This window comes from Saccostrea cucullata, unplaced genomic scaffold (assembly GCF_032062105.1).
Source record: "Saccostrea cucullata isolate Sc308-1 unplaced genomic scaffold, CSIRO_AGI_Scuc_v1 ctg8916, whole genome shotgun sequence".
Classification (NCBI taxonomy): domain Eukaryota; kingdom Metazoa; phylum Mollusca; class Bivalvia; order Ostreida; family Ostreidae; genus Saccostrea; species Saccostrea cuccullata.
The window spans coordinates 923-26,650 of NW_026926224.1; the positions used below are offsets into that span (position 1 = coordinate 923).

Here is a 25,728-nt window from a genome sequence, read left to right on the forward strand (position 1 = left end):
GTGCGGCTGAAAGGGGGGGGGGGGGTTATTATAACTGCTGTTCATAAGGTATAACTGTAAATTGTCTATCTACGTGTAGCTCTAATATAATGTACATTCTATACAAAGTCATGTATACAGTCTGCAGTTGGTTTGCGTCGTAAAATTCATTTGTCCACATAACTGATTATTTTAGTACTAATCTCAAATCTAAACCAAGAAATTTGATGTACGGTAATTATTTACTTCAAATCTTACAAGCAATTAATCAGAATATAATTTTTTATGTGTACATCTATACGTTCTTTAACACAAACGCGGAGAAACGCCATCCCCTGTTCAGATTGACATTTAAAAATTTGAATTTTTGAGGCGGAGGGGGGGGGCATGCAAAAATAATTGACATGATCGTTATTTAAATATTCTTGGAAGACAGACATTTCTGCCGAATTCCATTTTGAGATTTTTTTAAAATGTGTCGAGGAACATAACTGTTTTATGATTATGTTTTTACAGGAAGTCTTTCGAGATTTCAGTATCCCTGCCTGACAGTCTAGCTATGTTTTTTTAATAAAAATATAATTTCTTAAGGAGTATTTGCGAGATGATTTTAAAAGCTAGGGTAGGGATACTGGAAACCTGGTTGAATACGGATAATTTTTATTTACTCCTTTGTATATTGAACTCTCTCTCTCTCTCTCTCTCTCTCTCTCTCTCTTTTGTATATAACCATCGGCAATAATAGGTATAAAATCCCACGCACTTTATGCTGTATTTATTAAGCCTTAGGACAGATGAGGGTTTTTTTTTAGACGGGAGTAAACTTATAAATTGAATAATAATTTTTTTTGGACAAAAATTTTTCCTAAACCCCAATATGAAAGAGAAACTAGAAGTATTGTGAGCAATAGCTCTATAAATATCCCCCCGCCTCCTATATGGTTAAAAGAAAGTCATATTTTGCTGTTGTCGGTAAACCCATAATATGTGTCGGATAAAAAGTAAAATAGGAGGTACACAATGGTAATTTGTAATAAACTTGTGATTTGTGAAAGTTTCATTAAATTTCACTCAGTGGTATAAGAGGATTTGCGGATGGGTACCCTAAAGCGTAACAGACATCTACATGTACGGAAGGACTACAGACAACGGACACAACGATTACAAACCCTGCGATTTTAAGCGGGGGGTAAAAAAAAAACTTTAAAAAAAACATCACAGTTTACATCTCAAATACCTTCTCAAACGTGTCGAACCTGGACCTGGACAACAGACAAGAATTTTTAAAAAGCTAATTTTGGTAAATGGGGAAAATTCCCGGGGAGTTTGCTCTCTCTTCCTATATGCTTTGGCTAATAATCATTATATATTTATGTCAAGAATTTTAATTCACTTTTAATTCTATTTTCATTATCATTGTACCACAAATCAAACTCGTTTTTATCCCCCAAGATGCGTGAGGTATAATGTTTTTGCCCCTGTAGTAGTCAGTCCTGTTTGTTTGTTTGTTTTTTTTTTGTCAGCCAACTCCTCATAAACCAATGCACAGAATTTTGTTAACTTTACAGATATTGATAGGAGACAATGTGTAGTTTCACTCCCCATCTGTACATCACCAGGAAATTCCAATTCTTTTTTTTTTGGGGGAAATTTCCCATTTTTTTAATTAGATTTTAGCCATATCTTGAATATAGCTAATGAACATTTGTCAGCGCAACTCCTCATAAACCGCTGCATAAAATTTTGTAAATTTTCAGATATTTAGGACACAATGTGTATAGATGTGCATATAAAAAGGGAAAATTTACATTCCTTTTATTTTTTTCTGGGAATATCAGCACCTCGATTTTTTGGGGAGCGTGGGGTATATGAACTTGCTCATTTTTTCTTTATTGTGCATAAAATTATAGATAATTTTAAATCAAATTATAATAACTTTAAATCAAATTTATTAGGTTAATAAAGCCAATACACAGTATTTATTTGATAATATTTATATAAAGAAATCCGACCCAGATTTTTTTCTTAAATTATTTGTATGAGAGTGTTATGCATTTTTTATTAACCCCCCCCCCCCCCTATCATAGGAAAATATCTCCAAAAGGTGAATGATTCGTTATAATGCATGCTTTATTATAAATTTTATGAAATTAAACCATGTTTTCATTTTTATTTACAACATTTGACAAGAGTAATGTTTATTGTTTATTTTTGAAAAAAAATTTTTGCTTTTTTTTCAATAAACCCCCATGGAGTTTCAACCTTTCTTTTTTCCCTGCCCAAAATAAAATGATCGGCGGGGCCACGTGTGTCCAAGCATTTTTAACTGTTAGTTAGCAATGGATTAATGACCAGATATTTCTAAATGCATTTTTCAATAAAAGTAAAATAGGATAATTCTTTGACATGTCACATCCCTGTAACGATAGCAGTTTTCAGGTAAATGTTTTCATCACTGCTTTTGACCTTTCTCCCCTGCATGGATTTTTGCTGTACATGAATGTATTCCTTTTAGTTTTTTTTATATTGCAGCAAATGATTTAAAAATAATTCAATTCTGGTATAGTTCTAGTTTTTGTTTGAATTTTTACTTTTCAAACATGTATTTGGTAGTTTATGGGAATTTAAAAAAAAAATTTCTATGGAGATGTGTACATGTGACAGCCGGCTAGAAAATCACTCAAGGAAAAATTGTAAAGGCTTTTTATAGAGGGAAAGGACCAAAACTTTTCAATTAAATATGGCGGAATGATGAAAAAGGCGGACAAAGGCGTACAGGAATGTAGTAAGTCGTACAAAGATGTAAAATGATGCCTTTTTAAGAGTTCATGTCAGCTTTAAGCCAAACGTAAGACGAAGTTTTTTTGGGAACATGTCAAGCATAACTTAAATGAAATCAACAATTTTTTTTTCCCTGTTGGTTACTTATGATGATATGAAATTTCATGTAAATTAGAGTAAATGAGTAAGAAAATGCCATTTAAATTACATTGAAAATATTGCAATCATACCGCAACACAGTTCAAAATATTGCAATATTGCAAATTTTTGTCGTACTGCAGATCTGTACTCACTGGTATGATCAACAGATCTGTCTTTGAGAATAACTTCTTCACTTCAATTTATGGTCACTTAATTCTCAGAAATTGTGGATATTGTCTGCTGGTACCCCTGACACCCTTTTTTAAAAAAATAACGTCTTTGAGAACCATGGGGTTAACATGACGTCATCAGTACAAAGAACTCCATCGTAAATTCCAATGATCAACGTTCCTACGGGGGCTATGGAGTTCGACCACAGCGGGGGGATCTGAAGGCGAATAAGGCGCTGTATGCATTCCAGGTGTGTTTGGAAAAAAAAATCTTTGAAAATGATAATCCCTAATTTTCTTCTTCTTTCTCTCTCTCTTTCTTTCTAAAGTATAACAACGCTTGCGATGTCAACTTACAAATTGTACTTTTTACCAAGTTGTACATAAATACATTGTACATGTAGATCTGTACAACGTTATAAAATTACATGCACTTTTTTTTATCATAAAATATTTGAAAAAGGGAAAAAGAAAAGTATAATTGTAAGAAAACATTTTATTTTTTCTGATCAAAAAAAATGCCAAACTATTTTCATAACCTCTTTGTTAAAAACATAATGTACATGTACTTTGTAAATTTGTACATTAATGTAGATTTTTCAAAAATTTTTAAAGGGTATCTATTTGTTAATCATCCATCCCCCTTTTTTAAAAAAATGTGTAACTTGTTTTCCTTTTGTCCCACAGGAAGTGTTTAAACGTCACAAAATAAACGACGGAGAACAAATTTTAAAAAATTCCTGGAGACATTATAACCGTAAAAACCTCCAAATCGAGGTACCAGGCTCGTCACGTGATAGTTGGTTGGGCCCCTGGGCACACAAGTTTTTTTCATCTCTGGGCTTCGTTTCCACGAAGGGAGTTTTTTTAAAATTTTTAAAAAGAAATTCAAAATCATATTCTCGCTCATAAAAAATATTTTTAATATTAATAACTGACTTTATTTTAAAAATAAAATCCTCCCACTGGAGCGGAAACCCCCAAAAAAGTTATAGGTATTCCCTTTTGAAATTGGACGATCTTCCCTGAAACGAAATTAGACCTTTAAAAAATTACACTCTTTGTGATGTTTGCTAGGTGATACGGATTCCGTGCATTACTGGAAAGAAAATGGGAGGTCAATATTCAATGCAAAAGTTCCCCAAACCCTTTATTATGGAAAAGTATACGCTATGCCATGCTTTGAAATCCGGGACACTCAAGGTATTAGATTTAGGAAATTATCAAAATGCGATTACAGAATTTTTTAAAAATTTGGGCCCAATATTATTGTTAGTTTCATTCATCAAATGTGAAGCATTTTCCAAATAAATGCACTTTCAGGCCTGTCTTCACGATGGACCGGAGATAGATCCCGATGACAGGGACGCAGTGAATACAGATGACGTCACTGAGACAGTCCGGAAGTACGTGTCTGAACACCTTCCGGGACTGGAAACGGCTCCCTCGGTGACCGAAACATGCATATATACGGTAAGTAGGGACAAAACTCGACATGAATTACCCATGTAATGAAATTCTATTGAAATGAGAAAAAATACCAATTTTAAAAATATACAAATTTACTGTTGCAAATCTAAATTGATAAATGCAGGACCATTTTCTCCTGCTTCGTGTCTTGGTGCGACAAATTCAACCTCACCAGTGTCACTAGCTGAATGCCAAGATGCTGGTAACTCGTATAGCCCATAGGAAACATTGATTCAAATAAATTTGTCATACCTATGTTCAAACTACGGGTGATTTCATGATTTTATTCCCCCTTCTAAACATATTGATAAAACTGTAATAGAAAACATTTCAATGCAAAATGAAAATAATTTTTACTTAATAATGTTGATAGGCATCTCTAATGCAAATAAGCATACTATCATTAGTACTGTTTTAGGGGTCCACAGAGAACAGAATGGGAGCTAGTAATCATATGTTCCAGCCTTTGAATAAGTAACGTTTTCCCCCACCGTCACCGGTATTATACTTTATACTTTATATAATATTGTATGATACTTTAGTGAGACAATCAAGATTAGGAAAGGGAAAATTATTTTATATACAAGGGCTGTTCAATAAATAATGTCCTGAACTGTATGACATACAATACAGATAAAATGTAACATATGACATTAAGCTTGACTTTTTCGCATTATTGAATCTTTAATGAATTTATAACAATTTATGTGACCACTTTTCATCACATAGTTTCATTGTGAGAAGCTGGAAAATAAGGGCTATTCCAGACACTGCATGTAAAATGAATGGTAAAGAATCAGTAAACTAGAGTGAAATCAAACGCTTCATTCAAGCTCCTGTAAAACTCGTTAAGAATCCCAATGAATTATTCACTGAAATATGTAACATTTACGGCAACCAATGTCTGTAACAGTCTGTTTTATAGACAAATGAGCAGGTGGATTTAAATGATAAAAAATTATATAGTGGGCATCAAAATGGGTACCAGTCCTTGCCAACAAAAAATATAACAACTCATGTAATGTTTGCAAATTTTCAAACAAATTAATCACTGATTTTGACTTTAAGACACATAGCTTTGATAGACATCATTTCGGGAGTAGTTCACACTGTTTTTAAAGAAACATTTTCATTAAAAAGCTTAATACTCAGAAAGGTCATCCTATGTTTTGAAAAATGAGTCAAAAACAACAGCGTGTAAGAATACTAAACAAATTTTTTTAAAAATAAAAATTTGTGGTTATCCAGGTTTGTTTGAAATTGGAACAGGATAATGAAACTTGAATCTATTGCTTAAAACCCTCGAGAAAACAAAAATTTACAATAAGATGTACTTGACAAAAGCAGCAAAGGTCTGATAGGAGCAAAGAATTGCAAGAGCACAAAGACAGATTTATATGCAATTTTCTAAAATATTAGTTGTCTTGTTCAAATTCGTATTCGGGGAGGCAGTTTAATTTCTGGAGGAGTCTAGAGAGCACTTTTTTGCAAAAAAAAAAAATCGAAAGCATGGAAAGGTTAATGAGAGGAAGGAACCAGAGTCAGGATTCCACTACATTAAATTCTTCATGACAGCGTCCAAACCCGCACGTCACGAACATGACGAAGAGTAAAGGAGTTTTTGGGATAAACAGAAAGTGATTTTTTTCACACAAACAATATTCGCCAGATCTATCGCCTTTTAACTTGTTTCATTTTCCAAACTTGAAAAAAATATCTTTCAGAACGAAGAAACTAGTCCAGGAAATCATAAGATCTGCCATTTTCCAGTATACTAATGATCATACCCAAAAATGAGTTCTAAAAACAATCAGAAGTTGGATAAAAATTTTTATCGACATTGGTTTTAATTGAAAGATAATATTAAGTTAAATTATTAAGACTAAATCATTGAAAAGCGTCTTTTGCTTTTTTCTGAGCACCGAGGACATTATTTATTGAAGAGCCCTCGTATATAATTTCTCTACCTTTTCTGTTTTCAATCACTCTACTTTATAGATGACTCCAGACAGGCAGTTTATATTAGACAACCATCCCAAGTGGAAAAACATAATCATAGGAGCTGGATTTTCTGGTAATATACAGTATCTCTCTATACTGTTTCAAGACTTCGAGTGTGTTAAGTTATGTATACAAAGTTATTTATAATAATTAATGATTGAAATATTGTAATTATAATAGCATATATATATTTTTTTAAATATTGTATTTAAAAAATTAGCATTAGAATTACTTGTACCTTTACTGCAACTTCTTTCGTCAAGAGAATGTAAATGTAAAATAAAATAGGAATGAAAGATATGCAAGTAATTGCAAGTAATTCACATAACAATTTCTTAAAAAACTGGAAAATTGTTTAAATTCATGTTTCAACCATGTCTTTTAAAACAGGTCATGGATTTAAGCTGGCCCCCGTTATTGGTAAAGTACTGACGGAACTTGTCCTCAACAAGAAACCCTCCTACGATTTGTCACGATGTCGGATCCAAAGATTTCTTCCTCCCAAACACCAGTTATAGGACGAGAGCTAAAAATCTACCTGCTGCCCAATATTATTAACTTTAATGAATAAAATTATGCATATCAAAAATCAACATGTATACGCACAGGTCACATGCTATCCACAGTTATTGTGTTGATTTGATGACGCGATCGTTAGTATAGAATTTTACATTAATAAAAAACATAAATTTATCGGATTGAATGAAGATGCCAAGTTTTTGATTACTACATGTAGCTCTTAATCTTCTTTGAAATTCAATTACATATATGTAATTAACACCCCCCCCCCCCATAATTTTGCCGATATATAATAATCTTTATTGCATAATACACCCATATGGGTCAAGCAATATATCATAAAAAAAACAAAACAAAAGAGAACAATGAATTATATATACAATATCCATATAGAAATTCATTCCCTAAATGTTACATCGATGTGGACCTTTTCTTTCTCAATTCTAATGATTGTTTATGTAGTATACTGTAGAAAACATAGCTACTACATGCTAGAGCCCCTTCAATAAAAACGTCTGATGGCCTTTGTTTCTTTTTTGCTTGTAGAGGAATATTTGGTAGATGATAGTGCCTCCAACTGAAAATATATGGCTGTGCCCCCCCCCCCCCAAAAAAAAAATTGCTTCCCACGGACCTGTATGGGGAGTCATAAGTGCGATTAATAATTGAGTGTAAATATGAGCTCTAAGACTACATGTAACAGATAAAGCTAGAAAAAAACGAGGGGGGGGGGGCTTTGAGAGTTAGAACTGTTGTCATTTAACTTTATTATTTGGTTCATATTCTGCTCCGTGCCAGTGAGATTTTCATAGTGCAAAATGGGTACTTGTATAGCATATCCGACGTTTGTTGCATTTGTTCCTCAAATTCACACAACATCAAGAATGAAATGTTTGCTGAAACATATATTTTTATGGAGCATATTATGTCAAAGACCTTAAATTTGCAATTGCTTTGGTACAAAGGAACTGACATCAATTTAAAGTAGAAAAAATATTAAGGAACTCAGTTCTTCGAGCTTGGTGAATGCTCTTCAGGTGAACAAATTATCATACTGACCTCAAAAACAATATCGTTTGATACATGTATGAAGAGAGTATTTATAGGGATTTCACGTATGTTGCCCAATCTATTACAACCGTATTACAAATTTTGTGGATAATCGGTGGATAATATTCTAAAATAAATTATCATACAGTCAAGTTTGTAGATACTAGTATAAGGATCCACCAAGAAAGCAATATAAGAACAAGTCATAAATTATTTTTTTAGATAAAGCACTGGAATATAAAAACAACTCACATACTAATGCAATAACATGAATAAGTCTTATAAAAATTTCAGTGGATTAAGCATTGCATAGAAAATTTCGATCCATATGAATAATAGGACAAATGAATATATACACCTGACTACCGGTATTAGTTATTGAGCAATATAATTTTTATAAAAAATAAACATATGCCATATTTCAAATCCACAAAATAGTCTAGTGTTATTACGAGCCCTCCAGAAAGTCAAATTTTATATCCACTGGCTCTTTAGACCTTTCATCAATGCCCTCAACAGTAAGTTTAGTTCCCCCAAAGTGGAATTTGGCCCTGACCTTCCTACTGGTTCCTCCCCTAGTGTCAAGCATAGGAACAGTCAAGGAACCGATTTCCGTACACCCCTCGTCATCGATATATTTGGGATCCCTATGGGTACACGTGAAGACTCTGAAGTCGACAGCAGTTTGGTCTTCATAAATTGGGTTGTACGTTTTGTCTGTGCTCTGACCAAAATGGATTGTATCTCCCTTTTCTACGTGAATATCGAACTTGTCTTTGCAATAAACTTTTCCGTTCATGATCTTTCTCCTTGATTCAGGATGTGTGCCTTCAATGAAGGTTGTGTTGGTTTTAACTCCGTAAGTATACTTGACCACTCTGGCGGCAATCATTTTGGGATCGTGACCAAATATAACGGCCCCTTTCAGAACCGCCAAACCACAGTCTTGGGGAATCACCACTTTACAAGATGGGAATGATTCTCGTATTCCTCTGTAGAAGGTCGCACTCAAAGCCCCCAACCATAAGAATTACGTCGGTTCCTTGCGCGGTTTCCGATAACAACATTTCCTCAACTTTAAGGACAATCTTGTTGATAAACGCGATTAATAATCCTCTAATTTTGTTCGTTCAATAAAAATTTTATCCCTTTTCCATGTTACGTTATCGCCCAAACCTTTATCCCTTGTTAAAGTTTCAATATCTTCATCCGATATATTCAGTAGAGACTGTGGAACTTGCATGCGCACTTTTTTACCCGTAGATTTTTCTCTCTTTTTACTTTCAAAAAATCGGAATAAATCTATGTAATCTCCATAAATTTCATAATCCGGAAAGCCTCAAAGATCGGTTTAGAAACAATCTCCTCCAGCATTTCTTTGAACTGGGCGTGTACATAAATCCCGCCCCAGTCACCACCCTGAGCGCGGTCAATTTCTTTGAGTTTTCCATCGTCTGTTACTTCCTGTATCGCCATATCTATAGTACCACTGGAAATATGTTATCAAAAATTCAAATGGACTAGATCTTCAAAAATTCTCTATGTTAATTAAAATTTCATCTAAGGTATAAAGTCATTAAATGAAAACTTCCAGGTATCAGATAAAAGCATTGGTACATCTATACCTCCACCGTCCAAGACAATGAACCTTCTGCAGGCTGCATCGCACTGAGACAATCTCCGCCTTTTTCTATAGGTAAACATTTACAATACATGGCTGCAGCCTCGGGTTCCAAGCAGATCATAGGGAAGATTTTGAAATACCAGCCTAACAAAGAACGTATAACATATAGCCGATTTTTTTTCTAAAGTACGAATAGAAGACATTTCGAAACAAAATGGCGGATAAATACCTTTTCAGCTGCTTCTTCCATGAACTGTTTTGCAGGTTCATCCCAGATAGCAGGCACGGTTAAGACCCAGGTTATTTCTTTATCCAAGGGCAAAAGGGCCTTCTCCAAATTCTGTTTTTCAAAATTCTTCAAAAAGTGGTCTTTCAGATACCGTATGGAGTGGGTAAAACTTCTATGGCCAACATCTCTTTGTCTGTCATATCCTTGAGTTTGGTATCTCTGGTAATTTTCTAATTAATAAAAATAATAAGAATTGTACAATGATATTTTCATTACAATGTAAGATTATATTAATGGCAAATTGGAGACTCTAAAATTACCAGATTTCCATCTTTGTCATACAGCATCATTTTAAATCGACGAAAGTAAAAATATTTTCTTTCTCTTCTTCTGGTAATCTGCTATACGTGTTTTCAGCTTCGTATCCAAAGCTGTCAAAGTTTTGGTCTTCGTCGAGCAGTAGAGTGGTGGGGGTTTTCTCTACAGTAGTTCCCCAGCATTCCAAGGAACAGTATATATTTCATTGATGTTCTTCTCGTTGTTTTTCAAGAAGTTTCCACGCATGGAAAAGGCATAGCCAGAGTAGGTTGTTCCAAAGTCAATGGCCACAACATATGGTGTACCTCCAGAGGCTGACATATGTGCAGCAAACAGATCAAGACTGAACAAGAGCTTACTATGGAATCATATGGAATTCGGATAGAGCCATGTAGTTTTATATCGCGCACCATAAAGAGGTTTTATCAATACGTTGATGCGATGACGATCATGAAGCAATGGTGCGATGACAGTAATGCCATGGAACAACAATGCAATTACGATGGTGTGATAATGAACATCGCCATCACGCTTTCGCTTCTTCTTGCTGCGTGTGGCATCATCGTCATCGTGCTATCAAACCGTCGCGTCATCGTTCTTGCGCCATTGTTTCATTATCGCAGCGCGCGCCATTGGCCCTTTAGTCGATTATCGTCTGATGCTTGATGGTGCGATAGTGAACTACGTGGACCTAGCTGAATTCCATGATTCTCTAACAGAGAAAACTTTATGTAATTTTCAAATCTTTAATCTTTCTTTTTCCCGTACTTTAAGGCTTTTTCAGAATTATGTAGAAAATAGGGCATTTTCATGGCATTCAATTTGAAATCATATACTTAAGTAAAAAGTAATCCCGATACCTATATTAAATTTGATATCATTATTATTAAAGAAGAGGCCATGAACATACAAATTACCGTTTAGAGACTGTAGTAAATCTGGATACATTCCCTTTGTCGAATATGAATAAAACTCCTATATTTATGACTGGTTTTTCCAAATTTTTCCATTGAAAATGAGGTTAAAATATGCATTTCGTCTTATTTAACTACAAATTATGCCCCAAAACACCTTCTCTTGACCAATCTAAAGTTGATAGCATAGTTATATAAGGAATTTATTTCTCAATTTTGAAAAATTACCATAACATACATAAGTGTATGTCCAGAACTGATGGACAATTCCAAGCTCGTAACATGTAGTCAACAATCGTGCACATGGGAATCGTGGTTTGGTAAAGCATAAATAAAATTGTGAATAGAGGTTGGAACTCGAACCCAAGAAAATAGAATTTCCTTAGGGTATTTTTCCTTTTTTGTCATTTTTTTTTCGATCGAGTGAGTTTTCAATTCTTTTTACCCCCCCCCCCCCCCTTAACCGATACTATGACACGTGCCTGATTTCAACAAAGATGTCCATCTGCATTTTATACATCTTCACATAGGCGTCGGGACATGGGGTAGGAGGGTGGGGGGGGGGGGGGTTAAGCCCAGTTTTTGGGGACAAAGATATTAGAATAATAGAATATTTATTCAACCACTTTGGGCCCACAGTGGAGCATACAGAATGTCCAAAATCATCAGTTATACATATACGAAACAAAAACAAACATTGTATAATGAACAGAGAGTTAGCTATCTTCTTTTAGGATGTATAAAATGTACATTATAAGTGGCCTCTGTATAATATCTGCAATATGCCTATATTGAACTATGTTGTTTTCTCTTATTAACTGAAGTTTGCATTTAAAAGTTGGCATAATAAAACAACAAACTCAGAATCTTCATAACCATGTAAATAGGTCAACATTGCTAAGAAGTATCAAATTAGGAAAGGTTTTAAAATTTTATCTAAAAACTCTCTTCTTGAGTCATTATAAAGTGGACATTCTAAGCAAAAAATGCAACTCATCCTCAGTTGGACTTGAGGTGCAGTAACGACAGATTCTCTCACACCTGGGAAGAATTTACATAAGGAGGTGTTGAACATTGGGATGTAGGTTTAGTCCCCTCCCCCCTAATCCTCAGACACGTTACAGTTTGCCAGTGTTTAGTAAAAGAAGTGGTAGTTTTTGAAAGAATGTCGAACCCACCCACACACACACAAACACATACGTTCAATTTGATTCCGACGCCATTGTTTCAGTGGTACGTATATTTTTTACAGTTATGATTCACCTTGCTTAGTTACATGTAACATGCTTAACGTTAAATCAAAATCTCACCTTGCTCATCACAAATGTTTTGAGATGATATGATATCGAAACCGAAAGTTGAATTAGGACGCTTTGAAGCTGTCGCTAAACAATATGTTAAATGACAGATATTATCGAATGAATTCTTTAGTTAAACGAAATAATAATTATCTTTGAAAAATATATCATTTTCTTCAACAAACCTTGGATTTTCTTTATGCTTCATGCAAAGTACAGATATTTTTAGAATCGGTGTTTTCCTAAATTTTGGGTAGACAGGTACGAAAGGGGTCTATTTTCGCTCCAAGATTTCTTTGAAAAACATTAAGTTTTAACATTTTTTTAAATATTACTAAGTGAATTTTATAATATTATTCAGCTAAACTGAAATACTTATTTTTTATTCATTGTAACTCACGTGACGATTCTTATTCACGTGATTTCTTTTAATAGAAATTTGTGAAATCAAAACGAAAGTAGAAAAATTGAACTTTTCAGAGAATGTTGTGCCTCCGGGTTTTCCTGGTAGATTTTCATATAAATGGGTTATCATCACAATGAGTGGGGGATACATCTCAACCAGCTCCGGGAGGAGCTGAGCTCCCGCTGTGTGATTGTGGGGGGCTTCCCTCCCCCTCCTTCAACGGTACCCCAGAATGTTTATAGGTTATTTCAGTGTCAACGGGCCGAGCCAGCAAGCGACGGAACAGCATGGCTTGTCTTATTTCAGAATGCAGAACGTAAGTTATTAATATTGGCTCAAAGGCAATTCCCGAGCAGTATTTTGAATACCTAGATACATACATATGTCATATATGCATGGGACGGCCATTTGATTCGGGGGGCGGGGGGTTAGCAGATTTTGGAAATAAATAATCTGTCCCTGAGTCCCCTAAACCCCACCTATGAATTAGAGTTGTCGACTTCGATTGATTTTTTCTTTTTCTTTTACTTTATTTTTTGCTTGTAAAGTTGTTAGACGTTTTCAGTGAAGAAGAAAATAAATAATCTGTCCTTGATCTTATTAGAAATAAATAATCTGTCCTTCACCGACATGAAAATAAATAATCTGACTCAAAAAACATTTTCGCCCCCCCCCACCTAAAAATCAAATGGTCAACCCCTTATGTTGGATTGTCTCATGTAGTATGTAATTAAATTACAGAAGCAAAATGGTGGGTAACAAATCGCAGCACTTTTCAAGTCGGAAACCTGATTTTACACGTAGCTCCTTCCTCTGGATCTAACATTCCTGATGCTTGGCTTCAGGTAGGAGAATCTATTTACATTCGATGTGCACTTGACTCAATTAGTATCATATTGTCATTGGAGTTGGATCCTTTGTCTGAACTATACTCCTTTAAGTTTGTTTACATAAGTTTGTTGTTTTCAAGAGGCCCTCGAGAGGAAAATTGGGTATATGTATCTTCTCTTACCTTCGTTATGACAATCCCTCTTGGGAGCCCTACCTTGACCATACTGATTTTTTGTTTCGTCCCAGTTCAGCTGGAAACTCAAAAATTAAAGACATAATAAAAATTATTCAGACCTTGGTCATCTTTTTGAGAGTTATCACCCATGGCAACACAAAAATCTTAGTGATACTTATAGTGATCATTTATGAAATTACTGAGATTAAATTTTAATCTTTGATTAAAAGTACCATGAAATGCTTTTAATGGTCACAAACTTACAATTGACTGGGCTCAGACTAAGTGCTCATGACATGCAAGACCGAGGTGTCACTTCATGTCATGCACATTGCACTCATAGACCTCGAAAGCAAATGGAAGGGGGGGGGGCTAAATTAACAAAAATATGTTTGGGACTTCTGTGCAAGTGCCGATATGTCAATTTTGACTGCATCCATGACTCTATATGATATGCATCATGTGAGTTTGCCAACAGAGCTGTTATAGTGCTGTTTGAGTCCGTATCGCACTGCTACAGTGACCTAAGAAGTTCCTACTGCCCTGGTACACATTAACTGTACATCGTGATTTCCTTTGGCCGCATGCAAATTAATAGACAAGGTCTTTTTTGCATATAAAAAAAATTGTTCAAAGATATAAGGTTTTGCAAAATGTTTTTTCTCTATGCTCTTATTCTATTCGAATTTTGAAAGCCCAGTCATTACCCGGTACTTTTGTAAATCTGACTCTGACACAGGCAAAATAAGAGAAAAGAGAAACATTTGATATTTTAGATATGCCCTCATAGTTTCAAGTGTTTTTCGTTTTTAAATGTGTACGTGTACATATACAACTGTAATTGACTATATCCGATATCTGTTCCAGACACTCTATTGTTTACATACAGGTATATAATCATATTATATGTGGATTTATAGATAGGGTTTAAACTTCCTCATTTCAAATTGAAAGAGATTAAAAAATGCAGCTGATAATTCTGTTTGTCAAGTATAAGTAAACAAAATGTCAAAACTGAAGATACAAGCAAGATAGGAAGACTGAGCCATTTTGGATATTAAGATTTAATTTAATTGTGACCAAAGTGGATTTTTATTTTTCTAATGGAAATAATTTAAGGGCTCACTGACACCTTCATCATGTGACATCATACTAATTCTAAACAAAAAAAAAAAATTAATACTGTTTCAGTTACTTTAATTATCCTCAACCATCTAAGTGTCATACTTAATATTGATTAGAGGAAATAAAGTTTCTTAACAGTGGGTCCTGAATTTGAGTCTCACTCTGGATTTACTTTTAGTATACCACCTGAAGAATTTTCTGAATTCATTTTTAGCCAGATATAACTGTGACCGTGTCATATTGAAGAAAACACAGTTATAGGGTTGCATGGATTCTTTATTGCCATGGATCTCGTTCCACATGTAACAATCAATAAAGTGAAAATATCGGCCCTATAAGAAATAAAATACAATAAGTAAATCAAAGTACTGGAAAGCGCTAAGCATGGGTTGAATTTGAAATTCATCAGAATTTAAATTCCTTATTGCATTGGAATAAGCACATGTAAAAATTTCACGGGTCAGCGGTAAAGGGGGCGGCGGCGGCGTACTAGTTGTTTAATTGAAATAAACTCAGCTCTTGATTGAACTTTTAAATTTTGTATTGAATATGGTACAGTAGAATAACAAAACAATATTTTTTTTCAATATTTCACATTTATTTTGATACAAATCCCTCATCGTGCAGCATGTTGCTATCAACATGTAACAAAAATCCCCGAAGACTTTACTTCTTTTTCATTACATAGGCGTCGGAACCAGGGGGGGGGGGCTTAGTATACTTAGTATAGACATTGAACATATCTTCGTAGGTTTAGCCCCCCCCCCCCCCCACTTTCCACAGATACGCCGTAGTATAGTTTCAAAATGTGGAAAGTGGTGGTGTTTGGAAAAAAAATTTGGCTATAATATCAAATTTGGGTATAAGGATATTGCATTTGTCTTTTTGTCATTTTGATGAAAAACCATTCTTATCCTTCATCTCTGACTCTCATGCACATGAATTATAATTTATTTGAACCGAAAATTAAAAACGTTTGACCATTCTTTTTCTCGTGTAATATTTGAAGCTGATTTGTAAATATTTGTTTGTAAAGTAAATATGTTAATTTAAATACTCTTCTACTTAGAAAGAGAGTATTTTCCTTCGACTCATTTTGGCGGAAATACTTTAAAATGCTTCTTTTTTTTCACTATCATCATGATCATGTAAAACATGTCATGCTTATAGTAATGAAATAGCCACACACCCAAGTGTTCAGTCTTAAGGAATTTTTTGCTTCAAAATATTTTGTTACAAATAAAGACTACAAATTATTTAAGTATAGACTATCTATATAAATGCGTTCAAGTTTAAAATTTGTGCTACTAATGGATAATGAGATGCTGTGAAATCATTGATAGTCCTCTGCATAATGCAAGTGTGATAATAACAAGGCTCGTTTGTATTTACATGTAATTTGTTTGAAATAAAGGCCCAGAAGATGGCGTGAAAAATTAGGAAATTAATATACAAAATGAAGATTCAAACTATATTTAGAACCTAGTTAAATTGTACATGTACTACTAATAGATTCCAATTTGATTTTTAAATTCTCATTGAAATTTTAATGAGACTTTTAAATTCTCGTGCGCATTAAATCTTTTTAAGGTACTTGTATTAACTTTTTCGAATTATACTGCAGAAATAAGATTTGTGACATATTTGGTGTTTGCCAGTACTTATTAATAAGTACCATATTGTTCAGAGATAAGACCCGCCATTATATATCCACATTTCCGTACACATGAAAGTTAATATCGACTCTCCTAATTAACAACTATCATGATAACTCCTACACTAAAGTGGCCGACAGAGGGTCGGGAATTCCAGTTGTATATTTTTAGACGACTTGGTAAGTGTTACATAACTTGCTCAGTGTATTTCGTAAGCTTAGTGCTGTATCATTCCTTGAAATGGAGTTCGTCATTTTAAAATCGAACATAATATACAACATTTATTTTAAACAATAATAAACATGGGTTACCCCATATCCAAAGATATTCGACTTTTAGATTTAACATGTTTAACAGTGTTTAATGATTTTTTTTTCAAAAAAAACTGCACTGTCTGATTATGGAACTGGTGTAAATTTCTTGAGTCCATAGCATCACGGTTGCCCAGTCTCCTAACAAACAATACTCATACCTGTGTCCGCAAGGTTTGCCTTGGTCTATACACACGTGCGATGGAAAACTTTGCTCAACGCACAAAGCGAGCTCGGAGAAACACGTTTGTTTTGCCGAGAAGGTACCATGACAGACAAAACTTTTTTTAATTAGATCATATGAATACGAATTCGAATTCTGATTTTCAAAAATTATACAATCCCAATTTTCAGTTTAGAAATCTCCAACCCGGTTCGGGTTTTCCTACACATTTTTTAATTACGCTTCCTACAGCTTACACAGTCTACACACGAGCAGAATCCGACCAGGGATTGAAAATTTCAGCATTTAATAAAACACATGTACACAGAATGATTATCTTTTTTTGTAAGAGTAAATTGTATGATAATTGACGGACAATAAACATGAACTTGATAAATTGTTGATATAGTATTATCAATTCATCGGTGAAAAGAATTATCATTCGAAGGATGACCTATATATTCTCTTTTATCAAACATGTTGAAAATACATAGGCTCGGTAGCGGGCATTGATAAAAGATAAACTTGATCGATAGGGGGCGCTGATAAAAAGACCGTGAAATTTTCGATGCCTACCTAAGAAGCACTTTGCGCATGCGCTTAGCGTTCTTAACCACATCAAACAATATATTCAATGCAGTCCACACATCGATATATATTTTACTAAAAAAATAGATTCAACAGATTGTAAATGTTCCAAATTCATGAATGCGTAAAAAGGGAAATAACTCTTATAATTTACAGAATTAACAAAATCGTGTTTAGATAGAAATTTCCGTAAGTTCTGATAATTTATCAAATTATGTTAAAAATGTAAAAACAAGTAATAATTGGATAGGTGGATCAATTTATGGAATTAGGCTGACTGCTACAAGAAGCTGGTAACAAGTTGTTCAAATATTACATGTATACTGAACCTATATAAAAACAACAATCATAGGTTCAGCCGTAATCTCAAGACAATATTATAGCTGATCATAAAATAATAAAACTGTACAAATTACAACATCTATATCTAGTATTGCTTATAATCAATATGATTACTGATAATAATACTTTACAAGAGACAATGAACTTTTTTCAAAACTTAAAAATTCACTCTTCTCTTTTCAATCAAAGAAATTATATTATGTAAAGATAGAAAGATAAAAGTAGAAAAATAGATAAGATTTACTTAGGGATCTGTATAGTCTCAAATTGAAATCTTGTAAAACACAAATGTATAATGTTGAATATGTAATGGTCGGACAACTCTTCTCACAGCCGGTTCGTTGGCTGTCCATGCGAGAAGGAAGCCCCCCGCACATCACATTGAACAATAGAAACTTACCGCCAAAACCCTTGGCCAATAAAACTACGTTACTCGTAATGTCAAAGGTCGACAAGGTCACCAGTAAAATTAGTAACATGCAAAGTGAAAAGTGCAATGATGATAATGATAACTATAAAACACTTTGAGATAAATAAATATTTTTTATTAATTATAATTTATTAAAAAAACTCTGCCACATAACTTTCAGATTATTTAAAACTAGTATGCATAAAACTGTCTTATTAGGTTATCCTGGCTGTTTAACTACCAGTAAACATGGTAAACAGTACCTTTCCCCTTTTAAAAAAAAATTAAAATTCCCCTTTTAGTTATAGAAATTATTCTGATTAAGTATATAAATTTAACACTAAAAATATATTTATTTGTGCTAATTAGACCCCCTCCCACACACACATACAGTAGGCTCTCAAAATGCAAATTCTTGCAACATTTATCTAAAAAGTTCCAGTACATGGGGCATATGTCTCCCTCCAGACCCCCTGCTATATTCTCAGGTCCAGTACTGATGTTGAGATTTCCCCACTTAATGTGTTAAGGTATCACACCGGTAATTGTTTTCACTATATAATTCTATATAGAATAAAAAATCGTTAAAAATCAGGTATTTGTTTACATGAAAAAATATTTAGCAGGAGGTGTTAAACATTACCTGTCAGTCACATTAGCTGACACCAAAAAACAGGGTACCCACACGGCATTTTCGAACTTTTTCCATCTGCAAACAGGGCTACCCTCAAATCCACGTGTTTTCACTGTGTTTATAAACACCTCGAGTGCACTATAGGAAGTAGCCTCCTTATGCCATGAAAAAAAATAGTTCCTGTCAAAAACAATTATTTATTCTCAAAGTAAATAAAATTTACTAGGCACAGGTACCAAAGTTGTAAAAATGGCATTAAAGAAAATAGAAAAACGTCTCAAAAGAAAAGAAAATCAATTATATATATGTATGGACCTACATTTGACTAAGTTCATTTTGATTGGTCAATTACCGGTGTGATACCTTGAAGGACCCTTAAAGGTGTTCGATTTTTTCCATTTCTGCACCTGAGATTCATTAAATAATTGTCCCCAACATCCTTAAGTCTGGTGATCTAAATCCCCTTATTTCTGAAGTTATGAAGCATTTATCTCCCTTACTCCAGAGCAGTCAAGAATGACACACAGAGCACCCTGGAAGCAGTTTTTTGTGCATCTTTTGAAGCAGAATTTCACCATTAAAAGAATAAGCTTGGCAACCAATTTTTTATCTGTGGAGAGTATATGCTTTGTTCTTCATCACAAACAGAAAAGAGTTTACAAGTCTAAGACCATTATGAAATTATTACATAACAAAGTTGCATTTTCCCCTTCAAAGAATGAACAAAAATACAGAAATTGTTAAATACTGGGTTGATAATGAAAACTGTATCTGGTCAATTTATGTTCCAAATAAAGCCTAGGTATGTGTCTACAAGCTGCTGTGCAGAAGTTTATCTAAATGCTGTGTTGTAACTCAGGGCAGTCAAAATGATATCAGCATCTAGGGAGGTTCTTCACAGCTCCCACACTCTATTAAACTGGCTTTGATGATAAGACACTGGAGACAACAATTCAGATGTAATTTATTGTTGTGATTTATGTAACTGGCTTTCTCTCAAGACACAAATTAGCCATGAAATTTCAATTTTACATGCATAATTATTCTCTTTTCATGGATTTACTCAGGAATTCCAAAGGTGTTTCATGAATTTCCATGATTTATGCAAGATTATATCTTTTTGTTTCAACAAATTTACATAAAAAAATAAACATTTAAATTTTAAAATATAAATATTAAACATTTTTATGAGTTTGAACACTTTTTTATGTGACAAAATGCATCACAGAGACCAGATTCAGGGCATCCTCCATGATTATTTGAGGTGGTTGGGTGTACAAAAACTGCTGATAAATTTTATAGGAAGTGATCTGAGAAGAAAGGTGCACCTTATTAGCTGAATTATAGTTATTCTGATATTTTAATTATGTAAATATGCCAAATTTCTTCATCAGTTAAATTTGGAATTTATTAATATTTCAGTACAATGATATACTTAATAGATCATGTTCATATAAGCATCACTGAGTGAGACTTAATTCAAAAGTCACAGTCAACACCTACATATAAATGAAAAAATAACAAAAAACAGTCTCCGACAAACTGAAAAAACATGAATGTCAGCTGCGAAAGCATGAATAAAGTCCTAAGAACCACAAGAGGCATGCCATGGTGCTAATTAAGTGACATTCTGCACTACATGTATGATGCATGGTTAGAACTCAGAATAAGTATTATCATGCAGACCCTGACAGTATTTCAGGATTTTTGGGTCATAACCTTCCTTACTGTGAAAAATTCTTAATGAATTTTACTTATGTAGCTTATGTATTAAGTTTATTAGACAGATCTGACTCGTTTCTTTATTTCTGTTCTTCCAATGCAGTAATATATGTATCACTGGAGGTCTGAATAAATTAAAATAAATCATGTGTCTGTAGAAATTATCATTCTGTGAGAACATATTTTACTTGTTTACATTTTATCACAGTTGTCGCTTGTGCTAAAAATTCATTCGCAAACCTAGAATTAGTCTATTCTTGAAAAATCAGCTTTAACACCCTTTACCGCAAAGTCTGTATAGACACTATAATTGACTGCGGTCAGCTGGTGCAAATAACTTTAAGTCATATAAAATGAAAAAACAATATTCTCTGACTTCTTTCCACATTTTAGATGCATAATGCAACCTTTTTAGTCATATTTTAAAGTATTGAGTGTAAAAAATAACCTATTGTTAATTTTTACACAGAAATCTGTGAAAAATAATGTAAATTCTAATTCTAATTTTAAAATTGTGTGTTTTCAATCAAAAAGTTAATAAAATCACATATTTTGTTGAAATATGCCTTTTAAAAATGAAAAATGTCTTAAATAAGGGTTAAAATGATTTTTCATAATCACCTTCAAGGTATCACACCGGTAATTGTTCTCACTATATAATTCTATATAGAATAAAAAATCGTTAAAAATCAGGTATTTGTTTACATGAAAAAATATTTAGCAGGAGGTGTTAAACATTACCTGTCACATTAGCTGACACCAAAAAACAGGGTACCCACACGGCATTTTCGAACTTTTTCCATCTGCAAACAGGGCTACCCTCAAATCCACGTGTTTTCACTGTGTTTATAAACACCTCGAGTGCACTACAGGAAGTAGCCTCCTATGCCATGAAAAAAATAGTTCCTGTCAAAAACCTTTATTTATTCACAAAGTACATAAATTTTACTAGGCACAGGTACCAAAGTTGTAAAAATGGCATGAAAGAAAATAGAAAAACGTCTCAAAAGAAAAGAAAATCAATTATATATATATGGACCTTATATTTGACTAAGTTCATTTTGATTGGTCAATTACCGGTGTGATACCTTGAAGTGTAATCATGGAAGCAATATACATGTATCTACGTAGATAGATCCCTGCTATTCATATTATACCCTTGTAATCTGTTTCACTGTGAAGAATTAAAATTCCAATTTTACAGTTCTCTTGGATCTTTCTGTCATTGGATACTCTATTTGTTGTTCCCAGTGAATCTTGAATTAGACAGTGTATGTTTCACTTTCGAATATGATTGACTCTTCACACACACCAATATCTTTCATTGTCTCATCATTACTTAATGTTAAAGATGAAAATTGTATTGAATTTTTTTTCTGGCATAAGGACCCCCAATTTAACTAAACATGTCAGATTTGTCATTTCTATCCCAGATCTCTCTATATTCATAATATTGTACTTTATGTTTTGGTTGAAAGGATGATCAACATGGATCAGCGTCAGGTCAGATGCCGGGATATCCTTCAAGTTTCCCTGTATATCCAGGATACCAGGAATATCCCAGTCACTGTCCACCAGTATCCATGCCTTCAATTCCACAGAGCGACCAGATGCATTCCAATCCATACAATCAGCACATACCTGTATCCAGTCCACCATTTCAGTATCCATCTGGGGGTCCAACAACAAGTCCTGGTGGTGGCTTGCCCCACAAAATTCCCCCTGGAAGTGAACCACAGGTTATATCCTCTGACCCCAAGTCCTCTAAGTCATCTATGGCTCCTACAGTGTATCAGAATTTTCCCAGCATGCCCATGCCTGAGCCTGGAGCCATGGCCCCGCCCTCTTATGAGAGCCATAATTTCCCTCCTAAATTGCCACCCAAGCCCTCAACCATGAAATCTCCTCATCCTATCCAAGGAGGATACAGCAAGGACGAACAATCCAGTATTCTCCAGGGATCAGATATAGACCCAGGGAGGACATCTGTACAAGGTCTGATATTAAATATTAGGTCTATTTAGCTCATGTCCTTTCACTTGGCAAAATTACATCCCTGTTGTTTATTAAGAAATCAACTCAACATTCTTTCAAAGAGTGATCACAGAGAAAACAAATAGAAATGGAAATACATGTATTCATAAATCATTTGCAACTCTAACATTTAAATTGTCCATTTTCATATGATGATTCCTGCTAAGCTTAGAAGCTCTTTTTAAAGATCAAGAACACAATAAGATGTTAATTTAAACTGTTATACAATTTATGATTTATAAAATTAGTAAAATTGCTCAGAATTACTTTTAACTGAGTGAACAGGAAGCACTCCAATCTCTATTGTTCCAATTAAGTATACTCAATATATGCTCAATGTTGTAAACTAAATAGTATGAGGTAAATATTATTATAAAAGAAAAATCAGTTATATACTGAGTAGGTCATACCGGTCATACCAGAAAAAACAGGGTATTGCCAAATGCTGTAAAAATCATACATATAAACTCCAGCCTATGTGTAAAGAGGGTACACTCTTGTATCAATTTGATGATTTTTGCCTCATCTTGCAGGAAATGTACTGTCATATATCATTACTTATAGCTTGATTTCAAGTTGAAGAATTTAATTCTATCACCTAGTATATTATGGATTCTGGCTTATAATTTATTTTTTTTTGTCATTTTTGTAACACTATAGAAACGACAACAACTCCTGTCTGTGATAGTATCAGAAGTATGAGGCTACCGAAGGGTATATCCGAAGATTTCATCTCCAATTTCTTTGAAAATGAGAAAAGAAGTGGTGGTGGATATGTAGCTAATGTGGACTATGACAAGAAGAAGAATACTGCTATTGTCAAGTTTGAGGATCCAAGTGGTAATTTTTAAATGATAGTCAGAGAAAAGTTACCTTAATTGAGCAGACCTTATTTACTTAGTTCATCATTATGTGCACTCTAAAATGAATAAAGCATGATGCAGTAGCAAGAACTTTGTTAAAAGGTTAAAGTGATTTGCATCCCCATTATTTTGTTTTTCATTCTTGCTACCTCCAACCCTCTGATATCTTAAAGGTGAATCCTTGTCCTGTCAAGTAAAATATTTTTCAATTTGAAAATTAATGGAAGTCAGATCTCAATATCTTGAACTTTATGGGACCAAGAGAAAATTGGTGATTGGAGATACCAGATTTAAAAATAAGTGGTTAGGACTTAAAAATTAGACTTGCTCTTAATCATGGTATTCCAGATATCTGTTTTTGATATAACAAAACTTAGCTGTTTTTGCATAGCTAGGTTACAAATGTTATGTTTAAAACAATATTCAGTTCATACAAGACCCCTGCGTGGTGCATGGCCTGGAGCATCTGCTCTAGTGTCCCGAAGTAAGGAGTTGATCATTTCGTCACAACTCTAATACCACTGATGGACATGGAGACTGGTATTTTGGATGAGACCATATAAACATATATAATAACTGGTTACAATGAAATGCCCCCCCCCCCCAAAAAAAAAAAAAAAAACACCCCTTCAATTTTAATTTACTACAAATTATGGTATCAAAATACATTTACTAATTTTACATGTATACTGTGTCAATGATTTACTAAATTTCTGAAATTAAAATCTAGAATTAAACTTTTAAGTTATATATATATATTTTTTCCTAATCAGTGGTAAAGAGTGTCTTGCAAAGGCAGGAAAGTTCAGCCTTAGCGATGAACAAACAGGAGATAGAAGTTGAGGAGTATCATCCATCAGCTGACCGTGAGAGTGAGGAGCAAGAGGTCACAGCAGTCAAGGTCACAAACCTGCCCCCGAGAACAAGCGAGGATCAGATAGAATTGTTCTTTGAGAATCGTAAGAAGAGTGGAGGTGGAGAGGTGGAAAAAGTGGAGATTGATGAGGCTACCAACAGTGCTATTGTTTGGTTTAAAGAGGTTGAAGGTAGGTGAAATGAATTTCATTAAACAAACAGCCAGGCATCGTTTTCAGATCAAGGGTACATTCAAGATTGTAGTAGCTACACATGTGTACAATAGAGCTACAATATTGAACAATATGTTGTAATGTAGTTGCTTGATAGGAAAAGCTTAGGTAAAAACAAGTTTCCAGTCAAATTGCAAAAAATTCTTTTCACAAAATGTTTTAAGGTCAATTTAAGTATGATTTTTTTCTATCTCTAAGTTGTTTGTTTAATTCTTTCAGCGGTGAAAAGTGTCTTAAAAAGACAAGAAAGTTCAGCTCTTGTGATGAACAAACAGCAAATCGAAATTGAAGAATATCATCCACCAGGTGACAGTGAAAGTGAAGGTGAATCTGACGTTGAGGAGCAAGAGGTCACTGCAGTCAAGGTCATGAATCTTCCTGCCAAAATAACTGATGAACAGATAGAGTTGTTCTTTGAGAACCCTAGAAAAAGTGGAGGTGGAGAAGTGGAGAAAGTGGAGGTTGATGTGGCTACCAACAGTGCTGTTGTTTGGTTTAAAGAGGCTGAAGGTCAGTAAGATGAAAATTATTAGTACCTGTAATTATGGCTTGCAAATTCTGTATTGACATTTATACTATGTACATTTGGTATGACAATAATATTGATAAAATGTGTCAATATTTAGAAAAAAATGAAAAAGAGAAAAAAAATTAAAACAGGGTAAAGATAAATTTAGGAATTGGCAAATTAGGGAATGAGTATTGCATACTGTAGTCAGACTATCGCTTATTTTCACAACACCTTATTTAAGCGAGGATGTTTGGTATATATCAGTGAGACAACACTTTCACAAGCTGTTGATATTTTAGCTCTACTGGTCAGGGACCATTTGTCTGTCTTGCTGTCTATCTGTAATTTCTTTTTCAAGATGCTTCTCCTCCTGCAAT

General features: G+C 33.9%; 1 protein-coding gene, 1 long non-coding RNA gene and 1 pseudogene across 2 annotated transcripts; 2 read left to right on the top strand and 1 right to left on the bottom strand.

The window, feature by feature from the left end:
- Positions 1 to 4,398: 4,398 nt before the first annotated feature.
- LOC134271158 (uncharacterized) lies at positions 4,399 to 7,824 on the top strand. Its single transcript, XR_009992966.1, has 3 exons — positions 4,399 to 4,544; positions 6,540 to 6,615; positions 6,933 to 7,824. It is a non-coding gene; the product is annotated as an uncharacterized LOC134271158 (long non-coding RNA).
- Positions 7,825 to 8,344: 520 nt separating this feature from the next.
- On the bottom strand, positions 8,345 to 10,603 carry LOC134271159 (heat shock 70 kDa protein 12A-like; annotated as a pseudogene).
- A 2,353-nt stretch (positions 10,604 to 12,956) lies between these two features.
- Positions 12,957 to 25,350, top strand: LOC134271160 (uncharacterized; the record flags this gene model as incomplete). The annotated part of the gene is made up of 6 exons (XM_062753409.1): positions 12,957 to 13,216; positions 13,642 to 13,745; positions 22,334 to 22,850; positions 23,550 to 23,729; positions 24,526 to 24,798; positions 25,060 to 25,350. Coding segments are annotated over exons 1-6 (1,564 nt in total), but the record flags the coding sequence as incomplete, so codon positions are not given.
- Between the last annotated feature and the right edge of the window lie 378 nt (positions 25,351 to 25,728).